This window comes from Montipora capricornis, chromosome 6, assembly GCF_036669925.1.
Source record: "Montipora capricornis isolate CH-2021 chromosome 6, ASM3666992v2, whole genome shotgun sequence".
Classification (NCBI taxonomy): Eukaryota; Metazoa; Cnidaria; class Anthozoa; order Scleractinia; family Acroporidae; genus Montipora; species Montipora capricornis.
This window is the reverse complement of record NC_090888.1, coordinates 50,135,911-50,162,236: the sequence shown is the minus strand read 5'-3', so window position 1 is coordinate 50,162,236 and position 26,326 is coordinate 50,135,911. Positions and strand designations below refer to the sequence as shown.

Genomic DNA, 26,326 nt, shown 5'->3' with positions numbered 1-26,326 from the left:
GTGTCGAATGTCGGCGGGTCTAATTTGCAGGTCGCAAGTCGCAGGTCGCGGGTTTCAGGTCATTGTTTCACCAATACAGAAAGTATCCTAAACATTCTTAAAAGCTAACCTTAGGCCTAATTAGCCCTAAACAAAAGTTTTTAGGCCTAAGGTTAGCTTTTATGAATGTTTAGGATACTTTCTGTATTGGTGAAACAATGACCTGCAACCCGCGACCTGCGACCTGCGACCTGCAAATTAGACCCGCCGGTCGAATGTCGTTCGGGCAATTCGAGATCTCCAGTTCTTCTCTCTAAACTCTTGCGATTCGTGGAATGAAGTCACACTAACGCCAAAACTATAATTGTAAAAAATTGCCTCCAAATCTCCACCATGAATAAAGGATTGTCGTCCTCCATATTGTCGCTATCGCATTGTCCTGTTCTGGAAAAAATGCGCATGGCGTGTATAAACAAACCCCTATTCGCCCCAAGGTACATGTTCACATCAGATTTCTGAACGTCTCCGTGTGAACAAATTTGGGGCGAACTAGGGTTAATTTGAACGCGGGTCGAACCTAGGTTAGTTTACGCCGTGTGAATAGAGCTGAAGACTCACTAGTTTAAGAATGCGTGTGTAAGCGGTTGAATTAATATGCAGCACGGGAGTTTTGGGCTTTCAGACTCTTATTGCACATATAATAAGCTGCATTTACACGATAAAATTTAAAGCCAGTAAGTATATAACGTAACTTTTCCCTACATTCAACCCTCTGAGGTCGAATCGGTCAGTTTTGAACTTGAGTAATGGCGGACCCAAAGTGAACAGCCTTTGGATAAAAATCAAAGCTCAAAATTTTGCCATTTAGGTGTTAAGCAAACACGCTATCAAAAAGAAGAAAAAAGGAAGTGATTTTTTTGACCATTGTGGCACTTTAACTAGCACGCTGAAGGTCTTAGATTCGACCTCTATTTGAAGTATCAAATTACGTCCAGGGTTTGCCTGTGTCACTTGTTCTGTGAACGGACAAATCAATAAGTCACGTTAAATAACTTCCGAAGTGCTTTACTGAGTGATCACTCGGTAACTTGTGGCACGCATTGATTTGAAATGAGCCGATGTTAAATAATACGAGCAGTTGTTCATCTTGTGTTCAATCCGTTAAGCCCAACGGCGCAGAAAAAGGAATAGAAAAAGAGAAGTATATGCATTTCGCCGGTAAAATTATAAAATAGTAAAAGGTAAAAACTGTTAAAATGTTTGACTAAACGTTTTCGATCTTGCGATCATCTTCAGAGAGTGAAGATGATCGCAAGATCGAAAACGTTTAGTCAAACATTTTAACAGTTTTTACCTTTTACTATTTTAGAAAAAGAGAAGTACCGCCTGGCGATCTCTTTTGGGATTGCTTTTTTTTTCGCGTTACACTCAACTGACTGAGCGAAAGACGGGCTACTTCTTCTTGAAAGTGAAATGTTGCAAATTATTTCCAAAAATCCCTTAATGATCCATATTCTTGATTGATTCTTTCATTAGAACGGATTTTAGCCAAATATAAAGGAAAGCCACAGTGACTCTGCATTATCTTTTATATTTTGCATTATGTGATTGGCCCAATAGTTTCGCGCCGAAATTTATTTAAGCCAATCAATAGCAAAACTCTTACAAAATACAAAACTTCCCAGAATTTTTGATTGGCTTGTTTACGCCATGTGAACCAGTCAGTGGGATTTAAGAAGACTGAGTACAAGATGTTTCCGAAACTTACGGATGCCAAAACGCTCGTGATTTTAAGGTTAAAGGAACGGAGACTTGAAATTAACGTTTCCTTTTCCGTATTTACACTTAGTGAAAGATCTGGCAAAGAATTTCGACTTTCCTTAACCCTTGCTTTTATTGTGGCCGTTAAAGCTTAAGTTATTATACAAAATTGATTTTCCCTAAAATGTTCTGTCCAACCTCTTATTTAAGTCAGTCCAAGACTTTTTGTCTTCAGAATGAAAACGAGTTTTCTCAAGAAAGACTTTCAGTGAACTTGGTTTACAGGAAATTTGAAAAATTCACCCTAGTGTGTCATTTATCCTTGAAGAAAAAGAATTACGCCTCTTTCAAAATAATTTAATTAATTTGAGTCTTAATTTCTTAAAATACGGTAATATACTTTTTTTAAAAAGACTACGCTATTGTTTTTTTCCCTTTGAACGTTTAAAATGTGAAAATAGTAACATGGTATCGTGTCTTGGGGCGTCTGAAGTTGAAATTGATTTGATTTCAGGTTTGCGTATTAAAACAGGGTACCTATTGCATTGCTTTACATCTTGCAAGAGTACCTTTTTGTAATTAGGAGGAAGTTATGATAAAATGACAAAATGCGTTAATTCCATCGAACATCATTTAACTCCCTGCTTCTTGTTTGAATATCATGTACAGTTCACCCCTGCTGATGACTTTAGAGTTGAGATCAATAAAATATTACGGTTTTGTAAACATTCTCTTGATTGTAATAACAGTGCTTCCGTTGCGCCTACGGCTTTAGTTGAGGCACCATGGTTAATTTGTTTCAGAAAATCAGATTGCATCATTGCAGGAACCATCCAACAATTATCACATTACATTCAAGGAACAAAATACGGCAGTAAGAAAGACTCATTATGTAGCCTTTATGTGATGTTAGAGCAATTTTCAAACGACTGTCGATCGTCGAAAGTAACTACGCGATTGCAATTGCTACACTTGATGATTGGTCTAAAAATCTCGCGCCAGTTTATCAGCCAATGATATAGGAAAACCAAAACAAATCTCGACTCGCACGCGCAATTTGTCCCGCGTTTTGAGCAAGTTACATGGAATTTTTGCCAATTTGGATTGGTTCATTGTGCGGTTTGCACCTGCTGTGATTGGTCGAAGTAAGTACGTTGGTATTTGTTTTACGACACTCAATTGAAAACCGCTCTATTTAAGAGATATAAGCATCACTAACTGCGGAAGGAAAGTGTTCCAAAGACGAATGACAACGGTATCCTGTGTTGTAGCTTTCACGCGGATCCTCTCGGGGTAATTTTTTCTTTCTTTTTTCAAAACTACATTTGGATGGACATCAATCAAATATTTCCATGACAATAGTTCCATTCAGTTGGTGGCAGTTGCATTCGTCATGGAAACATTTGATTGACGTCCACTCAAATTTTGCTTCGAAAAATGAAAAAAAAAAAGTCTTTGAGGGGCACGTGTGACTGGTAACCGCTGTAAAGAACTCTTATAACTATTGTGGTCCATTGGACCATTAAACGATAAGCTCATGTTTTCCTTCTACCACTTTTCAGTCTTTACCCGACTACTTTACGTTGGAAACTGTTCTTCTCTGGCGCTTTTACCATTCGATTTTAAATTCCTACACCCGATACTGAATGATATCGAAAAACTGGAAAACTGGCGCATTCCTACTAGGGTCTAGTTTTCTCCTTATTTTTTCATCATTGGCGGGAGTCACGTTCAACTCTGAAGATGGCTTGGACAACGTTGTCGATAGTTTCAGTCACCAACAACCGTCTATGTTCAGATTTCTAGCCGCTGGTGTCTCGCTGCGCAACGAGACACCAGCGGCTGGAAGTCTGAGCCGAAAGCCTTAATTTGGAAAACGAGAGCGAGAGTTGCTGAGGGTCAGGAGAAACTCTCATTCTCGTTTGGCCAGGAACTCTCTCATTCTCTCTAGAGGGCTCATCCAATTCGAACGTGCTCAAATTGATTATGAGAGCTGGCGGGAGTTTTGTCTCAGTTGGCCGCACACGAGAGTTTGAGAGAGAGGTTTGCGGTCAGCAGTTACTGTTTTTTTTCCAGCGGGCTCGGATAAAAAAGGACCAAGGACTTGAAAGATAGCTTGGGAAACTTCCTTAACAATGTAAGATATCGTTTCCGTACCAATCCGAAATTGAAAATGTTTCCCCTGTATCGACTGTAAGCGTTGGTCTCTCAGCGTAAGCGTTGGTCTCTCAGCGGTCTCTCAGTCTCTCTTGATGACCTTGTGGCCTGAACCTCGTGCTTTGTAATCCCTAGGGAGATTGCAGCTAGAATTTCTCAAAACTGACATTTCCCTTGTTATTCAACTTACACGACGTGCAATGTACTTCAAACTTCAAGTCTACTTCAAAGAAAAGTCATACTGGCTGGCTAGTCTTCAGATTTTCCCAGGGTAGTTCCCATGCTCTCTCTTTTGTTTCGCATGAAAACTCTCGACAGACTCTCGTCAACTCTCGCTCTCTCGGTCACTCTTATCTCAACTCTCGTCAATTCTCATCAACTGTCACTCTCGTTTGGCCAGGGCTCAATAATTGTTCTTCTTAGGAAGAATCGAATTCCATCAAAATAAAAGATAAACTTATATATCAAATTTCATTGCTTTTTTACATAAAACAAAGTCCAAATTAACTCTCTGTAATATCTTATTTCAAATATGTAAAACATGCAAATACAAAGGGTCTTTTGTCAAGTGGTATTTAACGGCTGGTATGACATTTCTTGTGTAATATTACCGGAAACCTTTGTTAACCTGTGAGATTTGAGAGATTGAGTTTCGTCTTCCTGTTTTCGTGATACATAATACGGTACCGTGACACTGTTTAGTAGTGTTTTCAGATAAAACTAAAATGGATAAATGCAAAAAGGACAGTCCAGAGCCTGAACCGTCTGTACCAGGGGGAAATTGTGCGCGTATTCATAAATATTCATCTGTTTTGTCTGTGTTTGCGATGATGTTGACCATTGCTCTTTTCGCGAGAAACGAGGGAGTGATTCGCGAGATGAAAATGGCCGAGGCAGAGCTTTCCGAGGAAATTCAACAAATCAAAGTAATTCTGAAACAAAGAGCCATGTATCCCGGGAAAGTGCAGAAAAACAAGGATGGCGCAAGGGGTAAGTTGTTACGAAATTATGAAAACTTTGTAAGTGTTTCTTGCGTTATTTACCTTGAAGAGGTAAATGGCAAAACGCCATTAAAAGGAATTCCTTTAAAAACCAAAACCACACAAGGAAGATAACTTCGATCTGTATGTTGGATAATAGTTTTGTCTTTGTGAAACTTGGAGATACAAAGAAGACTATAGGGTACTGTACTGACTTTATCTGAGTGAAACTACAATCGACCAGTCTCACGTGAGGTCTCATCAGACGAATAAACAGTGCACAGTGCATAGTCCACGTTTTTTGCCGTCCCTGCTCAAGACCTATTAAAATCCCCCTCAATTCTACGCACGAACCGTCGTTAAATTGCAAGCATAATTGAACATCTCCCTTCCTATCGGCAGCATTTCTACTATTTAGGTTGTTTTGCTAATCGAGTTGAAATAATAAATATATATATATATATATTAGTCCTTATTGCCCCTAACGGGGCATAGGGTCGCAGAAAATAAAGGTCGGCCTTATTTAACTCTTGACATAGATTCACAGTTCCTTGTCTTCACAAAACCCTTGTGTACAACTTCATATCTGCTTTTGTGGCTTTTTTATTCTTAAAACCTCATGACTTCTTTTTTTAATTTTCTTACTCAAGATATTTTGCCTTTGTTTGTTTCCCTGGTCCAAAGTTCAATCTGGTGATACTCTCTTATTTCCTACAAATAACATTCGGGACAGCATCTTCACTCAAAAATTCGCCGCAACGGATGAATCGTCGTCCTAAGAGCCATTAAAGATGTTATCGAAACGATCTTTGAGATTTACACGATTTTTTCCTTTGCAGATCTAATGGAAAGAAATAAAATTGTCCGTCGGCATCTTACTGTTAACAACACTGAATCTGACAACATAAATGATTTTCGTCAAGGAATGGAGAAATATGTGGAATCGCTTATTGTCAAGTCCTGTCGCCCTTCAGAAAAAGTGTGTCTACCAGGTCCCCCTGGACCAAAGGGAGTTCAAGGCCCTCGCGGTAAAAGAGGATCCAAAGGTACCAAAGGTAGAAAGGGAATACAAGGTGTCATGGGTCCGCCAGGTGAGCCTGGCAAACAAGGCATGACGGGAGATCCTGGAGAAAGTGGTGTCAAGGGAGAAAAAGGTAATTAAGATAATTAACTCCGTGAAATATTTTTGTCACAATGAATCAACCAACACTATTCCAAATTTATTGCCCCTGGAGGCATCATTGTAGCTTGCGCGTTGATAGAGTTACAGTGATATAGACCTTATTCATAAATGGCGGTCACATTTATAATTCTTTTGTCCACGTGCAAATTAGCCTACCAAGCCTCATTTTAAAGCAAGAATTCTTTTCAATTCACTGTATGGTATGGAGGCTTGGTAGGCTCATTTGCACTTCGACAAAAGAATTATAAATTGACCGCCATTCATGAATAAGGTCTATAGTATTACATATACTGGTATACCAGAAAATATTTCGATTTGCCAGAACTAGGCACGCACGGGAATAAATGGGTAATGATGACGCTTTCGCAACAAATGCCCGGGAGTAAGTCTTGGGTACTAACGAGTTGAGCAGAAAACGGCCGAGGGCGTGGTTGATCGGAACGTAACGTCTCAATCATGGGATGTATCAGTAATGGGAAATCTTCATGTACGGGGTTCGACATTATTGTTGAGAGTATCTTGCCATCTGTCAAGGAGTGTCACACGTTACATGCCGTGCAATCTATCGTTGAAGTAATAAAAAGGTTTTGTCCGCCTTTGTCTTAAGTCGGTTTCTTCACAAAGGGGTCGAGGAGTGACTAAATTATCTCACGACAAGGAGAATACTTTGGTTTGATTAAGAATCGCGGGATGATTTCATTTGGTTCTTGGCACACCGCTAACACTAATGAAGCCAAAAATAACTCAAAGCCTTTGCCAAAACAATACTCTACTCTTTTAGATTATCACATTTTTCCCTTTTATCGTTTTTACATTTTTTTCTCACACTTCCATCTTGTATATATTTGCATCTCGCGCATTTATATTTTAGTTTTTTAAGGCTTTAGTCTGGAAGCCGAAAGCCTACGTTCTTTAAAATTTTATACCAGAGAACGCTTTTTTACATGAATATGTTTCCAAAACCTGGTTAATAATAATAATAATAATAATAATAATAATAATAATAATAATAATAATAATAATAATAATAATAATTTAATACTTCTACTGCACGCCTTGATGATACAATGATCATGTGCGCATTACAATGTCAAAATAATCTATAATAATCTATGCAATAGTGACAATAAAAATGAAGACTATAATATTAAAAAAACTTATCTAAATATCCAAGTTACGTATAAAATATAATAAGCGCTGTATCTAGGTTAGATCTAAAATTACAATAATAGTATTGCAAATAAAGGCTATGGTGAGTTTTCTATTTCTATTAATAAAAAGCAGCCTTAAAGAGATGTGTCTTGAGTTGACGTTTAAACGAGCTAAGGTGCGAGATCATGCGTAACTTAGGTGGCATTGAATTCCAGAGTGAAGGTGCAGCTACTGCAAACAATCGATCATTTATTGTCTTCTAAGCTTTACGCTTGAACGGGACAAGGAGACGACCATTGGTGGATCTCAAGGTATACTTGGAACTAGATTGTAACTCAAGTAGATTGGTAATGTAGTCTGGTACAATGCCATGTAACGTTTTAAAAACGAATAAGAGAACCTTATACTGGGTGCGCTCCTTAACTGGAACCCAGTGTAAATACCAAGAAGTAGCGGCGTAATAGGGCAGCCGCGTGGCGCACAGCAAACTAGGCTTGCAGAAGCATTAAAGACGCATTGTATCTTACGCAAATGACAAGCAGGAAGACCATACAAAAAACGTTTGCAGTAATCTAGGCGCGACGTGATGAATGCATGCACTAAGGTCTTGGTATCCAGAACCAGATCAAGGACATCTAAATAAAGCTTTAACATTAAACCGTGCAACATCAGTGGTTATTCACCTTACTCAAGACTAAAAGACTTCATCCCTTGCACTTTGTTATATTTTTTTAAAAATAATGGCCACATTGGGGTAAAAATGGACCTTGCGTTTCTTTTAGTTTCTATTTCGACTGGTGCACCATCGTGTCCGCCAAGATCAAACCGTCTACTTTTATATTCGGTTCTGATTTGTTCTCTCCCCGCTTCAACATCAATTGCTCGGTTTGTATACTACTCCTAACAGCTGGGGCACCAACAGTGTCAACTATTACTAGTCGGCTTTAAAGCTCATGCACCTAACGTTTTATCGGTATGGGCTGTTAGGCTCATGCATTATTAATGAATTTTGAAAACATTCATTAATTTATTAGATTTTTTTAACACGAGAAAGGGTATTTTTGAAATCACGCTAGAGATGAAGTGATCCTTTTAGCTCACAGACTTAAAACAGTTTTCAAATCAAAGCTTTGCACGATTTTCTTCTTTGCATTGTTGATAGAGCTGACATAACTCGAATCCTCGGTAACCTAACCAAAGTGTGTACGAACTCAGTGTTTTTCTTTCTCTTCAGTTAGGTAATTTTACACCGTAACCTATTAACTCGAACTGCCACTGAGAAGTAAGTCACACCTGATTACCCTTAAAGGTTCGAGTTATGAAAAAATTTACCTGAATCTTCTTCGCTTGAAGGTAAAACAGGACACCCTGGACATCCGGGACCTAAGGGAGAACCAGGAGAGTCCATATCTGTACCACAAGTGACTGTGTCTCCTGCTTCAATGACCGTGACTGAAAATCAGACTGCTACTTTCCAGTGCTCAGCTGTTGGTAATCCAAAGCCGAGAGTATTCTGGAGTAAGATGAATGGCTCACGACTGGTAAACAGCAATGATGAACAAGGCAAACTGGTGATAAAGAAGGCTGTCTATAACAACTCAGGGAAATACGTTTGCAGAGCAACCAATTTGCTGGGAAAAGATGAAAAAGTGATTGAGCTCTTTGTCGAAGGTCAGAATCACTTTCTTAAGACAAAAGGTTACAAGTAGCGTATAGCCTCACTTTCTGATGCATTTCTCGCGTCACAAGCAGTTGCCATTTATACAGGGTTTTTCTTCTTCCAGTGTAGCTCAGTTGTAAACTTCTTGTCTCCTAATCCCGTGGTCACTTCTGGTTGGCCTATAACTTCAACCGAGAATATTGAAAAAAAATTAAGACGAGAGTGAAGCCAGATCCTGAGATCTTATGGTGAAGGTTATTACTAATAAAAAAACGAAGAACAGTCAGTACCCACTAAAGAAGAACATCGCATTTCACTCGTGTTTTAAATATTACCTTGAAAATTGACACTGATAACGATATGGCGGCGGGACATTTATATCCTGTAACTGCGAATCAGTAGATCTTTGTCGAAACTGTGGATCACCTTCCACTCTTCCTTACAGTATCCACTTACGTGATCGGTGGCCATATTTTATCCGCCAAAACTTAAGAAAACGGTGATATAGGAACAGAGCCCAATTCCAATGAATGTGAATGGAAGCGGCAAACATGGCCGCTGTAACATCACGTGAAACCGAGTGTCTTTGCGATTAACAGTTAAAAGGAAGAGTGCGAGATTTTTTCGATAGCCAAAGGCCAACACCATCACTGCCGTATCGTTTGTTTAAGCGTGACATCTCGTGAAATAAAATGCTATTAGTTTGCACGTTACACAGGCTTTCGAAATATATGACTTGTCTCTGCTCTTCTTTAGTTTCCCCAGTCTTTACCAAGGTCCCTGGCAAAGTTACTTTATTTGAAAGTAGTTCAACAGCTGTTCTTGTTTGCGAGGCTTTTGGATTTCCGCCACCAGTAATCGAATGGTTAAAGGCCTTCTCTCTGTTACCACAAGGGCGGTCAGTGGTTGTTAATGGAACACTTAAAATTTCACGATTTAGTCTCCAAGACAGTGGTACCTATCAATGCAAAGCAAGCAACAGGCTAGGATCAGTAACTTTTGCTACATCACTTCTCGTCAGTAAAATCGGTAGGTATCACCTATTAAAATGGAAATTTGCACTTCACGACCTAAACGCTTCGAACGATGCATGATTTACCTGATTGCTGGTCAAACGTAACATTGACACAGATGAAAGGCCTCACCTTTCTTGAAACATTTTTAAAATGTGGAATGCTTTGCACTGTCCGTTGTCGAAAGCAACTTATAAACTTACGTCATAGTGAGCACGCAGTAGCTCATGCCAAGAATCTGTAAGCAAATATACGAAATTTCGAAAAGCTTAGATTCTTTTGAAGTATTTGATTAGTTTGATTTGATTCGCCTTAAGTTTGTTGCTTAGAGTTTAAACTGTGAATAATTGCATTTCCACTGCGATTTCAACAACAAGACGCCAGCAAAACAGATAAAGACTCAACTCGAAATTACTAATGAAAAGAAAATTCTCTGGAAAATAAGGTAACCTAAAAATGCTTCCTGAATGTAACTGCGAGACTGTACTCTGAACCATTTTGATTAGCACTGTCAGTAGAAAAAACTACTGATACCGTATCTTTGCGCAAATTAGTTTTGAATGTTATATGTGTGAGCACCATTTTATTCAAGTAAACCGCATGACTATTAAAACAAATATAGCGTCCATATTCTGAAGACCAGGACAATTATCTGCATATGAATTGCGTGTTTTGATATAATTTTATAAAAGCCCATGTGAAATTCCACCCAGGTAAAAATAAAGACTTGCATCACATATTTATTTCCAGATGTGCAATTAATCATTGACAAGTTGATTCCGTCACATAATTACTACAAAAAAACTCACGCATTCTTCACTGAAAGCACTTAGAGGAGGGTCTAAAATAGGCTTTTGCAATCCCGCATACTGCCGCTATTTTTTATTCCATCCCGCCGCAAAGTGCATTTTCATCCCGATCCCGCCTGGTTGAAACCACTATGCTCCAGCTCAACTGATGAACCATTTGTATAGCTTCTACATTACTAAAGATGAACTCTCATTAAGCAGTGATGTAATGACTTGACGTCGACGCAAACGTTCAGTGTAGACAGAAAACGCCACTTACAGAGGCTTCACATGAGTGAACATTATGTGCTTGCATTTCTGAGATCAGTTTATTTTGTCAGAGGTTTCAGATGAGGTTGGCGGATTGAGGCGATGTCACCATCGCGCTCATGTCAACGAACGCAACGTGATTGAAAGAGATCGACTTATTTTTAACCTGCGTCACGTGTTACTCCTATAGGACAAACAATAGAAAACTGCTTGACCGGAATAGGTCTATTTTACTTTTTTTGCGCGGTTTCTGGGGATCGTTTTAGGTGTCTTTTAGCCAAATATTTCATTCCCCAAACAAATTAAAGCTTTTCAACTCATAAATTGAGGTTACTTCATAGGACAGAAATTAAGTAAAGCTGTCCTATCTCGTATCCCGCCTACGAAAACGGAGCATATCCCGGTTTGGCCGTCGTATTGTCATCCCGCATCCCGCCTTTAAAATTTTGCATATCCCACATCCCGCCTCGATTTTAAGCCCCATCCTGCATCCCGCCAAACCTATGTTGGACCCTCTTAGAGCAAACCACAGTTTATTGAAATTGATATTGAAGAGATTTTTTGAAAACCCCTTCGAAAATCAGATATTCCAAAAAGGAATATTTGCTGATTTATATCTGGAAGAATAAAAGGTTAGGTCACTCGTGATATATGGGTACATCTTGATAAGAGGGGATCGTTTCTTGCCCTTCTTGTTTTTTGACACAGTGCAAATAACCATATTTCTGGCTCCAATTGCCTTGTATTACTTACTGTTTTGCCTTTGCTATCATTAAAATCGTGCTGAAAACGGTTAGCGAGGAAAGTAAGTGGTCATTGTCACTTTAGCTTGATTCCAACTTAATTGTGCGATATGCAACAGCATAAGAGCCTATGTAGGCACAAGGATAAGCATAAAAAGTCCTATGGAGTCGAATTCAAAATAAGCGAGAAATAAGCTTAATTATTATATGGCAAGCAATTCTCCTGCTAAATGAAGCACTCTGGTTGGCTGGTTTTTGGTTGGGATTTTACAGTACAGGCCATTATCATGGAAACGATCCATTACCGTATTTTTTCTAGTCTGAAGTGTCAGCCGTCTCCTCGCCCAAACCTGCCAAATGGGCAAGGCGGACGAGAGAGACTCTCTCGCCAGCCTCGCCCCTTTGGCAGGTTTGGGCGAGGAGACGGCTGACACTTCAGACTAAATTTTTTCATCTCCCAGGAAATTGAGTGAAACACAAAAAGGTTTATAAGTAAAGGCTTTTAAAAACAAATTGTGGTAAAAGTTACCGGGTAAAATGCGCGACGTTTCGACCGAACTTCGGTCATTATCAAGTTTAAAAGTGAAGATAAAATTTTTGCATACACATGTAGTGCCTGTTATGTCGGCGAAACAAACCGACATCTTGCTACACGTGTTCGTGAACATTTAAGAATATATCGTGATAAGAACTCGCATATCTTTCAGCACATTAATGGGTCAGAACATGCAGATCTTTATGCTCAGAGGATTGTTTTTTAATCCTTGACACCGCCTCCACGCCTTTTCAACTAAAAATCAAGGAGGCCTTACACATAGGTTGGGAAAAACCCTCATTAAACAAGCAAGTTAATCATGTCAATTTAACACTAACACGTGCTCTTGCACTTTTTTAAGATGGTAAAGATTTTTTAAGATGGTAAAGATTTTTTAATGGTAAAGATTTTTAATGGTAAAGATTTTTTAAGATGGTAAACCATCTTAAAAAAGTGCAAGAGCAAGTTTGACTGTCTCATTTATGAAATGTTTTTAATTAATGAACTGAGACCAAGCCTGAATGTACAGTCAGACTCAATTCGTGCGAAAGTGTTTTAATCCATTTTTATTCTAGCATGTTTTTAACACCCCCTTTTGTACATTTTCATACTTTACATACTTTTACTTCTTAGTTTTATATTTATGTGTATGCAAAAAGTTTCTCTTCACTTTTAAGCTTGATAATGACCGAAGTTTAGTCGAAACGTCGCGCATTTTACCCGGTAATTTTTTCCTCAATTTGTTTTAAAAAGCCTTTACTTATAAGGATTTTAAAACCGGATAACCAGCTCCACTTGTTCCGAAGATTAGAGCAGTGCAACAAAAAGCAGATAAATTGCAATGGTTCCATTCAATTCCTTCGTCTTTGCCAGGATTTTGATCTTACACATACTTTCGCCAAAGTTGACCAAGACAAACGTTGCAAATGGAAACATTCTTCTGAGATCTACGCCAAGAACGTCCTGGCTGAAGAACTTCGCCATAAGAAAAATCTCAGCGAATCACTCAAGTTGGAGATTAACACAATTTATAATGAGATACGTCAAACTTGCAGTTTTTTCCGTTATGTCTGCATTCCACGATCGATGACCGAGCTTCGTAAGAATTACCATCAAGAAGTCTTGGACACTCATATCGGGAAAATACCACGTCTATTATCCAGAGAGAAGGACGTCGACGAACACATCACTAATATCTCTTCGTACGAGCTCAACTTCATCCAAAAGCTTGCGCTATGCCGTGGTTTGGATTTTGCCTTCCCGAAGCATGTGTCCGCGATTGATGTGAAGGCGAGTTTTGAGAAAACTTTCTGGAAACTCGAGCCACACATACCTGAACATCTTCGCGATCTCACAGCGTCAACTCTTCGATCTGTGGTGTTGAACTATATTCATGGAAAAGGTCCAAAGCCCTCAAAGACACTCTTAAAAGCAATTCACCAGCTGAACCAGCGTGAAGACATAATTGTAACTAAACCTGACAAAGGATCGGGGGTGGTAGTGATGGACAACGATTAATACTTACGTTTGCTAGTTGATGCATCGATAAATAACACAACAAAATTTATAATGGTTGATTCGGAGAGACCAAAGAGTAGAGGTAAACCTCCGAAACACTATCACCCTCTGCTACGGAAAGAGAAGGAACTAGAATCACTTGTTCGCCGAATCCTCCCTGCTGAGGTTGTAGACTCTGTTCGCCCATCGGGTTCCAGGTTAGCACACCTTTACGGATTGCCCAAAACACATAAGCAACAACTAGCCATGCGACCTATTTTGTCCGCTACTAACACGTACAACTTTGCTCTGGCGAAATGGCTAGACGACAGGCTCAAACCTCTTTCTATCAACCAATACACAATTACTGATACCTTTAAATTCGTCAATGAAGTCCATGGACTAACAATCAATAGTGGCGATATGCTCGTTTCTTTCGATGTCTCTTCATTATTCACCAATGTACCACTGGAAGAGACAATACATATTCTTGCGGATAAAGCTTTCATGAACGATTGGTTCAATGTAACGCACGGCCTCTACCTCAGTAAGCAAGACCTGGTTGATCTCCTAAGAGGCGCAACGATGGACCAACTTTTTCTGTTCAACGGTCAACTCTATGTGCAGACAGATGGTGTCGCTATGGGCTCCCCGCTCGGACCCTTATTGGCGAACGTTTTTATGTGCAGCATAGAAGAAACTCTCGAGCGTGATGGCAAGATGCCCGCATATTACAGGAGATATGTGGATGACACGTTAACTATTGTGCCAAATATAGCATCAGCTAATGAATTCCTCGAGACTCTTAACCACTGCCACCCCTCGGTTAAGTTCACTATGGAGATTGAGAATAATGGAATGCTTCCGTTTCTGGGCACACAGCTCCTTAACAAATCTACACAAATCCAAACCAAAGTGTATGTCAAACCTACCAACACTGGCCTTTTGCTGCATTACAAGAGCCATGTTGATGATCGCTACAAGCGCGGCTTATTGAAAACTATGCTTGGTCGTGCCTTCCGCCTGTCATCTAACTGGTCATACTTTTCCGATGAATGTGATCGGCTCAAAATGGTGTTTTCTCGTCTTAGCTATCCAGACATGTTAATTAAATCCACCATCTCGCGCTTTATTGCAGTCAAAGCTTCTGATCAACCTGTTCTCGAGTTACCAGCTGTTAACAACGAATTAAAAGCGGTTCCCGTGGTTCTGCCATCTAAGGACCAGTCTTCAGCCGATATTGTAAAAGCACAACTTAGAAATCTGAGCCAGAAAATTCAAGTGACCGTCCGGCCCGTGTTTGTTAGCCACAAGATTAAACAGCATCTGAAACTGCGCGAAGTCAAGCCTCCCATTGTCAAGCAACAATCCCTTGTTTATCAGTTTAAATGTGACCTGTGTGATGCAGGTTATGTTGGTTACACAGGGCGGCATTTGCATCAACACGTTGACGAGCACAAGAATGCGTCTTCCTCCACTGGAAAGCATTTCCGTGTGGAACATTCCTATGTGCCCAATGACCTTACGAGGAATTTTACCATCTTAAAAAAGTGCAAGAGCAAGTTTGACTGTCTCATTTATGAAATGTTTTTAATTAATGAACTGAGACCAAGCCTGAATGTACAGTCAGACTCAATTCGTGCGAAAGTGTTTTAATCCATTTTTATTCTAGCATGTTTTTAACACCCCCTTTTGTACATTTTCATACTTTACATACTTTTACTCCTTAGTTTTATATTTATGTGTATGCAAAAATTTTATCTTCACTTTTAAGCTTGAAAATGACCGAAGTTCGGTCGAAACGTCGCGCATTTTACCCGGTAATTTTTACAAAAAGGTTTAAAGGCGAAATTTAGTTTTGCCTTTCACAGTTAGCGGATGGAAGACAAAGATTCCGATCGCGCAAAGAAACAATGCCATATAATAAACAACTTACTAACCTCACTTGTTCGGGACCGTCCTGGGGAATATTGACCCTAAGTCGTTTTCGCTGCGCTCGGTCCGTAATGCGACGACCTCGGGCCAATATGCCCAGTACGGCCCTCGCACTCGGTTATTAAGAGGTTAGTATAAAGCTTTATAAAACCAGGAGCCCATGGGCTCCTGATAAAACTGAACAAAAGCTTACAACGCAACAATCCGAAGAATGAATTTTTACGTGATCTCAGGCATCGGTCTCCTGCATGAGTTTGTCTTTGTTGGAGACAGGTTAATGGAATGATACAAGTCCGCAATAAACTTATGAAGCTACAACGGAGGAATTACAGGATAAAGGCTATTTTAAATAACTAATGATTTTTATAGAAGAGCCACCAACCACGACATAATCATAGGATACTCTCCCTGAGAGGCTTCACATGCCAATATGGAGCGCAATCGTACTTCCTGTTTAAACTCGTATTTTTCAGGTTTCCCTGCAACTGCTTAAGTTGCATCTGACTTAACAGTAATGACGAGTCTAAATTCTTATAAATTGCTAACTCAATATTGCTCTTTGTTTGTTGTGCAGCATTTGCGGCTGTCTTTACAAATCTTGGCACAACTGGAAGACTGGGTCCAAGTTCACTCGGTAGTTACTATAGTGGTCAGGATCACGATGGCCAGGTTACACTGGTCAGCGGTATACAACATTGGGTTGTTCCTTACACTGGTGACTACAAAATAGAAGCGGTAGGAGCTTCAGGGGGTTATGATAAATACACTAATAGTCGTCAGTACCGAGGAAGAGGTGCCAAAATGTTAGGAATCTTTCGCTTGGTGAAAGGAGAAACAATCAAAATACTTGTTGGTCAAGAAGGCGGGATTAACAGAGTAAGTGATAGTGCTGGGGGTGGTGGTGGAACATTTGTGGTCAGAGGAAGCAACACACCTTTGATTATAGCTGGAGGAGGAGGGGGCACTGAAGCACCGAAGTCAAGGCATACTGAATGTGACGCATCAACATCTACATCGGGCAGAGCTGGGTATAAGTCATGGTCAGGAGGAAGTGGCGGACACGGGGCTCAAACCGCAGACAGTGAAAATTCAGGTAACATTGCTATGCATTCTTTAAGTTACCAATGTCAGATTTTCCCAGACCAGCTTGACAGAACTTTGTTTCGATCCTGTTTTCGGTAGGTACTTGGTGTATTTTGTCATTTAGTGGTTATCTATTGCACAAAATTATCTAAACACGGTAAAACCTCCAGGCTTAGGATTACGGTTAGCGTTAGGGGTAGCGTTAGGGTTAGGTTAGGGTAATTGTATAATTACTGAACGTTTTATACCTTGTTTAAAAAAATTTGAAACAATAGAAAAAGAGACACGAAGTACCTACCTGTATTTTTCGTAAGAAAATGATGATCTTGTTTTTGTCTTCCCTCTAGGGTGCTTTTCGTGATTATTATTTGCTTAAATGGGAAGTTGACAAGGTATTATGGAATTGACAAACCACCAAACAGGAAAACCCCCAAAACTTAAACCCAAAACTGAAAAAACGTAAAGAGGAACATAAAAGGCAAAGGGGGAAGGATAAAACTTAAGAAGGATGTAGATGTTTAGAGGAAAGGCTGAGACAAGATTCTTAAGTCATTCAAATCACCATAAAGGCAAGAGGCTTCCCTGAGACTGAAGCAAATAAGAATTTGAAGCACGCAGGTCAAAGACAACTCCAACCAGGAGGACATCGGCTTAAGGTAATACAACGCAGCTTTTGAGTTCGTCCAACCAACTTACATGTGCCATAACTTCCACCAGAGAAGAGCCCAACAAGTCTAAGGTAAGGGAACAACCGGAACGGAAACTATGAAGGGTTTCGCCATTTTCCAACTGAGCATCTCGAAGGTAGCTTTTAAGGCGGGATTCAGCCTTAGAAATCACAAGTGGCCTATCTACAATGTGGCCCTGCTAATTAGTGGCAGGAAAAAACAAAAAAAAAAAAAACAAAAAAAACAACACTGGAAAGACTTATTCCTAATTCGTGAGCGACTGTCACGTATGTCTCAATACCCTTAATCGGGCATAGAGTGGAGTTAGGATGACGGACGGAGCATCCCAAAAATATTCGAGGGACCATATCTGGAAGAGACTTTCCCCAAATGCGATTAAACAGAAAGCCATTATCATCTCGGAAACGAGCGATTTCAGGCATCTTGACCTGCCATCAGGTCACCTCCTCTGTCTCCGGAGAAGAATAGAGTTTTGAAGAATGCTTGATCTCTAGCAGTAATAAAAATTTCAGTCGGCAAAGAGCTTGGGGATGGATCGGCCACATTTTGAGGAGACCAGATGTAGTCAAGAGGGCACTGGAGTGGAGACCCCGGCACACCTGGCGACGTACGAGAATGGCAGAGTTGGAGAGGAAACATCTCACGTGGAATGAGACAGAGGTCACTGCACGAAAGAGGGTTGGGTGGCGCGCTCTAGTTGAGGACCTATGTTCCAGTAGGAACAAAGAGGAATAAGCAAGTTCGTAAATCATCGGCCAAGAGGCAACAAATAATAAAAATGTTCGTGCCAGAAAAATTACGAACGAAACATCGGCCATGAGGCAACAAATAACAAAATATCATGCATATGCCGGAAAACCTGCAAACTAAACATCGGCCATGAGGTAACAAATAACAAAACATCCCATGCCGGATGAAAGACGAAGATTATGAACATTCACCAAGCGGAAAATTATCCAATCGCTTTGTCTCAACAGGTTTTGTCCTAGATTGTCTGTAACACGTTATTTTTCTGAACCGAAAAATGAGTAATTATGGTAAAAGATATATATTTGACAGGTTACGAAGACATATTTTGAGTTGGAATTGTTGTCTTGAGCAAAATCCGATAGAGAGTTGGGGATCTTAATGTATATTTTTGAATGACTTCCGGTAGTCGCCAATTGTTATTTATTGGCTAGGCTCGATTACCAGCCGCTGTTTAGGGAAATGAGCCAGCGCTCACTCCCGAAATCACGACTGGATGCGTGAGGTGAGCCATTGTCAATATCCGCCAATCAGAAACTCGCCTGCTCACATTGAGCAAGCTAGGCGTAAATTATAATTTTTGGTACAAGTTGTGGCTGCGAATGTATTCCTTGACCCGGCCTGTTCGAGCTTTACAGTACCTTTAAGGTGGGAAACATCCAAGATTATGACAACGGGAAGAGTTCGAGAACCCGGAGAACGGCCTTGTGTCGTTTTCTACCGCCTGAATTCGGAAACTTTACTAATTTTCCAGTTAACGCCAAGGGCCAAATACGGCTTTCAAATCCATTGCTATTGCAATTTCTCCTCAGACCTTGCTAATCTAAGAGCAAGTAAAATTCCTAAAGATCAATTGAAATTACTGCTGAGTTACACATCACATAATATCAATTTTCAGTCAGTTTTTCTTCTTTGATTGTGACATTTTCGATCCTCCTGTCTTTGAGTAAATAAATGATAATTGAGCTAAAGCATTCCATTTATATGTAAGTGCGTTTCTCAGACTTCTCAAGAGGTGCGTTTTACACCTTAAATCGAAAATGTTGCAGATATGTAATTTCTAATACCATGTTCTGTTGCCTTTTTCTCGGAATATTCTATTATCCATCAAGTCTGGTAGATATGGATTGTTTCTACTGGAAATGTCACCAGTGTTCTAATTACACGGGTGAAAAATTCCTATATTTCTTTGCTGATGTTGAAGTTAATTGCCTCTCTGTGAAGTTTAACTTCACTAAGTGAAAAAAAAACCTATAGGATTAATATCCGGGCTTCTGAGCGCTAGGTAGTATCTGCAATAGCTGAGCACCCTTGTGTTCCAACATATTTCGTTCAGAGACACAATTTTGACTGGGGTCTCCACCCTGAATCCATAACCGGGATGTTCACGTTCTGGCCGACATACACATGGCGTCAAAGTTGTTCTCCGCGAAGGAAGCAAAGAACTCACCATTCATTTTTTCATACTAAGTTCACTGGATGACTCCTTTCCCATACATAGCTTAAAGCAACAATAATAATGTTTACGACTCTCCCGCCGCTGCTTACTTTAGCACCCTTCCCCGTGCCACTTCTATTAAGACCTTCGCATTCGTTGCAGCAAATTCGCCCTTGCCGTCCCCTTGCTAGGTCTACTAGATTGGTTTAGTGTTTGCCACACATCCTTTGAATACTCAAACATTGCATAAGTCCGTTTTTCACCTCAGTTACTCTCGGGAAAACCATACTTACAGTGTAAGGACGCACAATTCTGTTCTTTTGTGACCTCAATAATGAGGTTAATTAGCTATTTTTCCTTACAGAATTGTTTCTAGTGTCACACTCACTGAACTGTCCAAAATTTGTTGCCCTGGTTTAAAAAACCACAGAACTAATGCTATTTCTTTACGTTATGCTATCGTAGACAATCTCGGACAGAACTGTTGAGACAGTGACACAAATTCACCTTCATTTTTGTACGCCTCTATTTACTTCCCCCTTTCCACTCCTATCCCCCGTTAGTCAATGTTGCTGAGTATTGTCATATGTTCTGCGGTATATTTCCGACCAAGATAGAGCAACATTGAGTTTGAGGGGAGGGGAGAGAAAGGGCGTTTTTGAAGCGGAACGTTTGGATAAGTTGTTGGAGTGCCAAAAATGTCGCTTTGATTGATTGTAGCCAAGGGCAAAGTATTTCACTATCCTGACACATGAGTCATAGTACTTGGCATTTAATGAGGCCATTTCAAAAAGTACGTGCTGGTATCCTCAAACTTCGGTCCTATACGATTGTTTCTTTCCCTACCCTTCGTAAACAAGCGATGCCGTGTTTGACGGTCGATGCCATTTTTAGTGAGCAAGCCTTTGTATTCGGTGAGCTTTCAATAAATTGTTAGCTTCATTTAAATACTTTAAAAATGCTACGTGAAAATCGTTGTTTCGGTATTGTAGAGGGTAAGTGCATATGCTCTTATGCCATTGAACCGAATTCGACATCGCTCCATTAGGTTTTTTCTCAGTTTTTTAAAAGAATTCTAAGTGACATACGGTGCTAATCTAGTCCTAGAATAAGCATTTTTTTACTCATTTGCAAATGACAAAGTCACGTCGAAATGGCATCGCTTGTTTACCGTCGGAAAGGGAAAATTGCGGCGGCGTGGTCCAGTGGTTATAGCGTTGGGTTTGCATGCGGTCGCCCCGGGTTCAAATCCTGTACTAACTTCTGGTTTGGATTTGTTTCCGGTTGTACCGGATTCAACTCTCTCACTCTTTCTTTCACTTTTGAAGTCTTTATTGCTTCTCTCCCCTCCCCCTCCTTCAATGTTGTGCAAAACTGAATGGTTTCAGTGGAAAATTGTTGACTTACCTTCCAATGTTGCGCAAGACTGTCAAATACTACGAGAGTTATAAGAGTTATAAGAGTTATAATCCTAGACAAAACTGTTGGTAAGGTTAGCACTTTTGAAGTCTTTATTGCTTCTCTCCCCTCCCCTTCCCCCCCCCTCCTTCAATGTTGTGCAAAACTGAATGGTTTTAGTGGAAAATTGTTGACTTACCTTCCAACATTGAATAGGGGGGAGGGGGGCTACGTAAGAGAAAGTGACACTATTGATTTTGAGCGTTAACAGAAGCAGGTTGAAATACAGCTCTGGTGTGGTTCATTTACATAACCTTCCCAACTACTTTTGTCGATGATTGTAGCTTGATAATAAACAAAGCTTCCACAATAAACAAAGCATTAACATTTTACATTTCTTTTTGTTTCCAAAGCGATTGTCGAACGCACTTCAATAACTACTAGTACTAGTGTAAATTTAATTATTTGCTCCTTTTTCCACTTAAATTTTATTGTTTTTATCCTTTTTTGGTGTACGTACGGACGTCCGCCGGTGTGTACAAACAGCTTTTGTGTTTGGTCGGGTGACCTTCGTCGTTGGTAAAGCTTCCCTTTTGCGGCAGCGAGAGATAAACATGACACTTCGCATGCGCATTAATCATTAATAATGATAACGATACCGATAATGATAATGATAATGATAATGATAATAACAATAATAATAATAATAATAATGATATTATTATCTTTATTAAAACATTCAGACAAACGTGAAAACTTTAGAAATGTATGAAAAATAAAATAAAGTAAATAATAGTCTTCATTCAATAGCAATAATAATAATAATAATAATTCTTGGGTTTCACTCACGTGATCAACAGCCATGTTTTTCAACGAAAACAAGACGTTTGCATAATAATAGCTTTCAATTCCCGGAGGATTGGATCGGGACACCAACATGGCCGGCATTTCAGTGTGTGGGGACACCAACATTGGGGGCGAGACGTCATGTGAAATCCAATAATAATAATAATAATAATAATAATAATAATAATAATAATAATAATAATAATAATAAGAATAGTCTTTAATAGTAACATCCCCAACGGGCTTTCCAGAAACTATTTACAGATGAATGTGAATAAATTAAAAAAGAGTAAGAGAGTCGTAAAAAAACATCATCCAAGTGTTTAAGAAATGGCCTAATACATATATTATACTAAAATTACAAAAGTTTAGTTTACCTACAAATAAATGCCTTGAACGTTCTAATAGAATTGCTATGATTTATACAAATAAATGCCTTGAACTTCCTAATAGAATTGCTATGATTTATATTGTAATCTAGGCTGTTCAAATGCTTGTCACTCCAAAGGTGAAAGTACGTCATGTTTGGTTTGAAGCAGTTTCAAAAAGGGGTATATGAAGCGAATCGCGCTTGCGAGTGAAGCGATCGTGTGTATTAGAGCGTTTTCAACATTTTCTGCAGAGGTAGCTTTGGGCTAGACCGTTTAAACATTTATAAGCCATTACTAAGTTTCTGAATTGTAGCAATAGTTGAACAGAAAGCCAGTTATATATTAGTATGGCGAAGTAAGGGTGTTACGTGGTCGTATGTTTTAGAATTTGTGACTATTTTACAAGCGAAATTCTGGATTGATTGGATCTTGTTATATTAGTGGCAGAGGTATTTGACCATACTGGAAAACTATAGAGCATTTTACTGAATTCAAGGGATGAAATTATCAATAAAAGGGTTTTTGAGTCGAAACAAAAAGCAGGAAGAGACTACTTTTGAAACGTGCTCGTTATAAGTTAAATGTGCGTCAAGAAAGACACCCAAGTCCTTGGCGAAGGTACCAGGCCGTAAAGGCCTGCAACCTTATATAATCCACTTATCAGTTGCCTGGTTCCGATAAAAAGTAGTTTGGCCTTATTCGGGTTGATCAGTAAGTTGTTTTCACAGCAACACCTTGTTACATTGCGCAGGTCATCTTCGAGTTTCCAAACGGCCAAATATCAATATTTGACATGGAAAACGACAGGAACACTTTCGAGTCGTCAACGTATGACCCCAGACAGCATATTTGAGGTGCAAATGGTAGATCGTTCAAATAGACGCAAAACAATAGTGGCGAGAGTATAGCACCTTGGGGTACTCCACGTGTGATTGGCAGAGGGTCGGATATAGTATAGACTATTCAGGTAGACTGAGAGCGGCCAGATAAATAGCTCTTAAGCCAGTTAGCAACATCAGGTGAGGCAGCCACCATCGAAAGTTTGTGAAGCAGTTTTAGATGAGTTATCTCTTAAAATAATAATTGCTCGAATCATTTATATGATTGTAGCTAAAATATGTTACTTGTAGCATAAGACCAAGGAGAAAGCTTGATGGGATAGTTGTTTCTGGGACTGATCTTGGTCAAGAGGGAAAGTATAAGCGGAGGCGAAGCTAAATCAATGCAAAATTGAAAATAAAGGAACAAATTCTGGCAATAGAGCTGTTTTAGATGACGACTGTAGAAAACAGCCTTATTCAGAATTAAATTTAAGGGGAAGTTAAGAGAACAAATTCATGGAGGAAAGCTCTCCAGGATCAACGCTTACAGTGCTCAGACTAACAAAACTACTGATTGAGAGTCTAGCTGCATTGTTCTTCTCTGTGGCTTGTCACGAAGACCAATAGAACATAGAAAAAAGACTGCAGTGGGCATTCAGTATGTGGACTTTATATTGAATGAAAATCAACAGACACATTTTAATGATTTCTCTCTAAAAAAACAAAAAAAAGATTGAGTGCAATGTAGATGGCGCTTGTTTCGATCGAATTGATAATTTCGAACCTATTTTGTTTTTCCAAAAAATCTATGTGCCCACTTTCTTAGAAATACAAACATAATTATCTTCAAAAAATATATGAGTACCTCCAGCTGTTATTTAATCCTCCTTTAACTCTTTTAGCCCACCTTTCTTCCCAGTCATTTTCCGGGGAAAACAGTTTCGTAATCGTGCTCTCTAGTACAGCTTACGAGACACATGGGGATTAAAGACACTGGTCTCTGAAACCACCACTCTTTTACTTTATCTCTCTCTGTTTTTAGGTGGTGGTGGTGGTGGCTTCTACTCCAGCGGAAGAAGTTCAAAGCAGTTTGGTGGTAGCATGGGAAATGGCGGAGAAGGTGGCAAGGGGTTTCTCCAAGGAGGAGTGGGTGGTCGAGCCTGGTACAACAATGCTGTTGGAGGATTTGGAGGTGGTGGTGGTGCCTATGGACGAGGAGGCGGTGCGGGAGGTGGTGGAGGTTATTCTGGGGGGAGTAGCGGAGAAAACAAGTCCGATTCATGTGGGGGAGGAGGTGGATCTTACAACACTGGAAAAAATCAGCAGATTGAATGTTGTTACAATACAGCCGGACATGGTAGAGTGACCATAACTTTAACGTAACGCATCAGGTTCGATTGAAGAAAGGAGGATGGGAGAAACTTCATTTTTTTCTCCAGGTTGAATCATCGGTGCCAGTGTGACGTCTCAGTTCTTGCGCTTGGAAGAAGTAGAGGATCTATAGGAAAAACGTAAATACAGGCTTTTGTTTAAATCTATTCCACAATTTTGCGTGAATGTGGAAGCTTTGATCTCTATAGTGTCCTTGTGTAATAGCTTTGTTTCTTTTAAAAATTCTTTGACTTGGGCCATTTAAGTTCCAATAAGAATAAAACGCGACAGCGGTTACAAACATTTGCTTGAACTGCACAACTTTTTATAGACTTAACGTTTCGTATGTTACAACATAGATGATCAGAAGTGATTATTATTCAGATCAGATAAAATTAAAAAAATACAACTGAACGGACTGGGAACTAACGAAATTGATTGACGTAAAACGACAAGAAATATGCTTATAACAGAGATAAAGTTTCTCACCGCCAACGTTGGCAATTTTCACAACACTCCTCCCATATTTTTGGGAGGCGCGGTGGCCTCATGGTTAGTGAGCTCGACTCCGTATCGAGTTGTCCGGGTTCGGGGCCTGGCCGGGGACATTGTGTTGTGTTCTTGGGCAACACACTTTACTCTCACGGTGCTTCTCTCCACCCAGGTGTATAAATGGGTACCAGCGTAATGCTGGGGGTAACCCTGCGATGGACTAGCATCCCATCCAGTGGGGAGCATAAATACTTCTAGTCGCTTCATGCTACGGAAACCGGAGATAAGCGCCGGCCTTAATGGGCCTTCAGGCTCGTAACAGAGACTTTACCTTTTACCTCGCATATTTTTAACTACTCCAACCTTAGGTGCGGATATCTAGACAACCAATCACAATGTCCAAAAGCCTGACACCATTTCGTTGATTGCTCGCTTGTGAATAACACTGTGCAGTCACTTAGCTCTTGACGAGGCATCCGATACCCGATAAATTCAATAGAAAAACGCTCGGTGGTTTCAAGACTTACAGGCTCCTGACACTTACTAAAAGGAAAACTCGGTTAAACTATATTTTTTTTTGGTAAACTACATTTATTAAGCTTTCTTCTGATGTATAGTGTGTTAGGATTTTATTGATACTAGGGCGTGTACGAACGTGTTCCCGAAGGACACCCGCGAAGGTGAGCCAGGGACTTCGTGTCTTTTTGCAATAATTTTGTTATTGATCCGGTCAGGGTTTTGTCAATCCGATCCGATCCGATCTGGTCCGATCCGGTCCGGTCCGGTCCGGTCTGCACTTGGCTGTGCTGTTGATGGGAAACAGGAGGATTTTGACTTCACGTTAGTCAAGCGTGCCAACTGACGCATTCCGGCCAAGATGATCACCGATTTCGACTTCGCCGACGACATCGCGCTGGCCTCAGACACAAGACACAGCAGAGCGCACAGCGCTACTGCTTACAGAAGTCGAGCGTGACTGCAGGACGATCAGCCTGCAGCTGAATGCGAAGAAGACACAAGTCATGGCGTTCAACTCAGGCGATGTTGAGGTGAAGACGCTCGGGGGTACAAAGCTGGAGGTAGTCCAAGACTTCAAGTACTTGGTGCCTGGATAGCATCCTCGGCGAAGAACATCAAAGTGAGGAGGGCTCTAGCCTGGAGCGCCCTGCATAGAATGAAGAGAATCTGAGTATCGGAAATGAACCGTGGACGTCTCAATCGACGCCTTTTCGTCTCTACAGTCGAGTGCGTACTCACATATGGATGCGAGGCATGGGCACTGTCCTTTCAAGAAGAAAAAGCCCTTGACGGTGTATACAAACGGATGCTCAAAATGGCCCTAAATGTGTTCTGGGAGGACCACATGAGAAATTCTGAGCTCTATGGCAACCTCGCCAGGCTGACTAACAAGATGAGG

General features: G+C 40.1%; 2 protein-coding genes and 1 pseudogene across 2 annotated transcripts in view; all 3 read left to right on the top strand.

The window, feature by feature from the left end:
• The first annotated feature begins 4,529 nt into the window (after window positions 1–4,529).
• On the top strand, window positions 4,530–24,441 carry LOC138052390 (uncharacterized). The gene is made up of 6 exons (XM_068898877.1): window positions 4,530–4,887; window positions 5,717–6,031; window positions 8,566–8,883; window positions 9,629–9,901; window positions 16,228–16,746; window positions 24,089–24,441. The coding sequence occupies exons 1-6, from the start codon at window positions 4,623–4,625 to the stop codon at window positions 24,427–24,429; spliced, it is 2,031 nt and encodes a 676-aa protein (XP_068754978.1). The 5' UTR covers window positions 4,530–4,622; the 3' UTR covers window positions 24,430–24,441.
• On the top strand, window positions 13,554–15,374 carry LOC138050594 (uncharacterized; annotated as a pseudogene).
• Window positions 24,442–26,107: 1,666 nt separating the features above from the next.
• The window catches only part of LOC138054071 (uncharacterized), a 456-nt gene continuing 237 nt past the window's right edge, over window positions 26,108–26,326 (top strand). Inside the window, exon 1 of the mRNA XM_068900583.1 lies at window positions 26,108–26,326. This exon is cut by the window's right edge and continues 237 nt beyond it. Within this exon, the coding sequence (XP_068756684.1) occupies window positions 26,108–26,326 (219 nt within the window).